The sequence below is a fragment of the Arachis ipaensis genome, chromosome B07, assembly GCF_000816755.2.
Source record: "Arachis ipaensis cultivar K30076 chromosome B07, Araip1.1, whole genome shotgun sequence".
NCBI lineage: Eukaryota > Viridiplantae > Streptophyta > Magnoliopsida > Fabales > Fabaceae > Arachis > Arachis ipaensis.
Genome location: NC_029791.2, coordinates 69,254,557 through 69,258,182, shown reverse-complemented (window position 1 = coordinate 69,258,182; position 3,626 = coordinate 69,254,557). Strand labels below are relative to the sequence as shown.

The 3,626-nt window shown below is 38.6% G+C and overlaps 1 protein-coding gene across 1 annotated transcript; it reads left to right on the top strand.

Annotated features, from left to right (window-relative positions):
• On the top strand, positions 2,854-3,243 carry LOC107607252. The gene has a single exon (XM_016309224.1). It carries the CDS (start codon positions 2,854-2,856, stop codon positions 3,241-3,243), a length of 390 nt encoding a protein of 129 aa, XP_016164710.1.

The following is a 3,626-nucleotide window of genomic DNA, read 5'->3' as shown; positions in this document are numbered from 1 at the left end:
AATCAAATAGCAGATTATTGAAAAATGGTAACTAAAACTCAACTTTGATTCTCAATTCCATAATCTCCTTTTGGGAAAAAATTAAAAACAAGTTCATAGTTCACAGTCTATAATTCATAGTTCAACTATTTTGAAATCAATTAACAACAGTCAACAGAATTAAAATGGGTGATGCAATTGCAAACAAACAAAGAAGAAACTCAGAGAGGGATAGAAAACAAAGAAACCCACCTCTGAATCTCTGATTCCGCGTGAGCGAGGAGAAGTAGCCACGGATTTCGTAGGTAGAAGTGTAGAACGCAGATCCTTTCACAGTTCACCGTTTCAACGCAAATCCTTTCACAATTTCACCCTTTCAACGCGTTCTCTGGTCAGGGTCTCAGCCTCTCAGGGAGGAGAAGGTTAGATTTAGGGCTTGGAGGGCTTATAGGGCCAGCCCTGTTTTGCTTTTTTGTTGGCAGGGCTGAATTAAGGTTGGGCTTACAAAATATCATTTTATAATTTTTAGGGCTGTGGGCTAAAATTTTTTTGGAGGGTTGAGGGCCAGCCCTAAGGTTTGGGCTAAATTGACACTTCTACTTACTATTCAGCTAAACCAATTGCATGATGATGCACTTGTGAATTGTAGCATTCTTTTTAGTTTTTAATTACTTGTTACCTGCGAGTCAACTTTACACCATCTCTTCTCTTTCGAATTGCTTGTTATTCCTTGCCTCTTCCATTTCTAGCTTAGTCAATTTTGACTCCACACGCCAAATCTGCTAATGGATAATAAAAAAAAAACAAAATGTAACCAGAATTCTGAAAATTTTTTACTCATGTAAATGTTTGTTCCTCTACTCCAATAATTTGAAATTTGTGTGTGAACAGCTCCTTTTGTGACCATGTATAGGGGACTATTTCTTTTGTGTTTGATATGTATTTTTTGTTCTAATGGCTGAGTATGCAATGTTGTGGGATCTAATTATAGTTGCTTTGCCATTTTCATGTTTAATCAATTTGGATTTGGAATTTGATTTGTTGGACTTAATTGAAGTCGATTTTATAACATGTACTAACACAAGATTATTTAAAATTTTGCAGGACGGTGATAAAAACAATGGAGCTCATAATGGATGATCACACTACTTATGAAATTTGATATTTTGTAACTAAGTATATAAAAGAAGTAGATATGTGACACTTGTTGCAAGGACAATTCTTATTTACTTCTTATGACTTTACTTTTTGGTACTTTGTCATCAAAACCTACTTTTATGGTGACAATTTTATATGTATGTCTTTTTTTATGGGAAAGTTTATATTTGTATGGATTAGTTCAATATATATAATTTTATTTTGGTCTATAATTTTAAAATTATATATGAATTTTGCACGAAATATTAGAAAGATTAATAATAAAAAAAAATTCTGACCAAACTTATGGGCACGCTTAAAAAGGGTGGCTATACCTTAATTTTGGGCTCAACAAGCACACTTAATAAGCGTGGCCATAACTTGGCAAACGGCACGTTTTAAAAGTGTACCCATATCCTCATCTACTGGCACGTTTTCTAAGCGTACCTTTATCCTCATACGTTTATCCTATTGGCACGTTTAAAAAGTGTAGCCATATCTTCCCCTATCGGTACGCTTTTAAAGAGTACCCAAAACATACATTCTGGGACGTTTTAAAAGTGTGGCGATACGTGCATTTTTCGGTACGCTTATAACGCGTACTTATAGGTTAAGACCTATGGCCACGCTTTTAAGCGTGGCAAGAAAAGAAAGCGTGCCAACAAAAAACGCGTGTCGATAGATCCACAAAAGCATGGCGATAGAGCAACCGACACGCTGGCAGATGTGACCCTTTCAAAAGTGTGCTGATAGCTCAAAAAGCATGGCGAAAAGCTATCGGCACGCTTTTTTGCACTTTTCGGCACGCTTTTAAAGCGTGGCAAAAAGCTTATATTCTTGTAGTGGGGAGTGGTTGTCAAGCATGCGTTCATAGATTTGAGAATAATGATGACTGTCACGGATCATCATGTTCTCTATATTGAAGTACGAGTGAGTATCCTAGAATAGAATCAAGCGTGATTGAATAGAAAACAGTAGTAATTGCATTAATCCATTGAAACACAGCAGAGCTCCTCACCCCCGCCTATGGGGTTTAGAGACTCATGCCGTAGGAGATACAATATGAAGTGTAAAAATGTCATGAGTTACAAAAATGAATCTCTAAAAGTAGTTTTTATACTAAACTAGTAACTTAGGTTTACAAAAAATGAGTAACTAAGTGCAGATAGTGCAGAAATCCACTTCCAGGGCCCACTTGGTGTGTGCTAGGGCTGAGCATTGATGCTTTCACGTGCATTGGCCATTCTTGGAGTTAAACGCCAGCTTGGGTGCCAGTTTGGGCATTTAACTCCAGTTTTGGTGCCAATTCTGGCGTTTTACTCCAGAAAAGGGTCTCTAGCTGGCGTTTAACGCCAGTTTGGGCCATCAATTCTCGGGCAAAGTATGGACTATTATATATTGCTGGAAAGCCCAAGATGTCTACTTTCCAACGTAATTAATAACTCGCCAATTGAGCTTCTATAGCTCCAGAAAATCCACTTTGAGTGCAGGAGGGTCAGAATCCAACAGCATCTGCAGTCCTTTCTCAGCCTCTGAATCAGATTTTTGCTCAGATCCCTCAATTTCAGCCAAAAAAAACCTGAAATTACAGAAAAATATACAAACCTATAGTAAAGTCCAGAAATGTTATTTTTGCATATAAACTAATAAAAATATAATAAAAAGTAGCTAAAACATGCTAAAAACTACCTAAAAACAATGCCAAAAAGGGTATAAATTATCCGCTCATCAGAGACCATGGTTGCTGCTATGCAGGCCACGGATGCGGCGTTAGGAAACCATGCCGGTAATGGAAATGGCGGTAACAGAGAAAACGGACCGATGACCTTAGCAACCTTCCTAAATGTAAACCCACCCATTTTTAGAGGAACGACGAATCCCACGGAGGCGGATAATTGGTTTCAGGCTATGGAAAGAGCCTTGCATGTAGAACAAGTGCCCGAGGATCAACATGTTGAATTTGCCACTTATCAGTTGGTGGGAGAAGCACAATTCTGGTGGCAGACTTCCCGATGTCTCCTACAGCAAAGTGATGCCGCGATACCTTGGGATGCTTTTCGACTTGAATTCTACAGGAAATATTTTCCTAACTCCATTAGGATGGCAAAGGAGCTCGAGTTACTATAATTAAAGTAGGATTCCATGTCAGTAGTGAAGTATACGAACAAATTTGAGGAGCCATATCGGTTTTCCAAGATTTGTCAGGGTGCCCCGGAAGGCTTCGAAGAATGGAAGTGCATTAAATACGAAGGAGGACTTTGCAGCAACATTTTGAGTGCCGTGGGGCCGATGGAGATCAGAAGCTTCTCTGAACTGGTAAACAAAAGCAGAGTTGCTAAAGATTGTCTGAGAAAGGCGGCATTAGATAAGGGTGATCACCGAGCCTCTGTTAGGAGAGATCAAGGAAGAAATTTTGCACCTAGAGGTCAAGATTTTAAGCGAGGCGGAAATATTCCACAGTAACCTCAAGGTCAGAATAGCTTTCGAAGGTTCAACAATAATAACAACCA

Coding starts and splice junctions, on each gene's coding strand:
- LOC107607252 (XM_016309224.1), top strand. CDS start 2,854: ATGGTTGCTGCTATGCAGGCCACGGATGCGGCGTTAGGAAACCATGCC.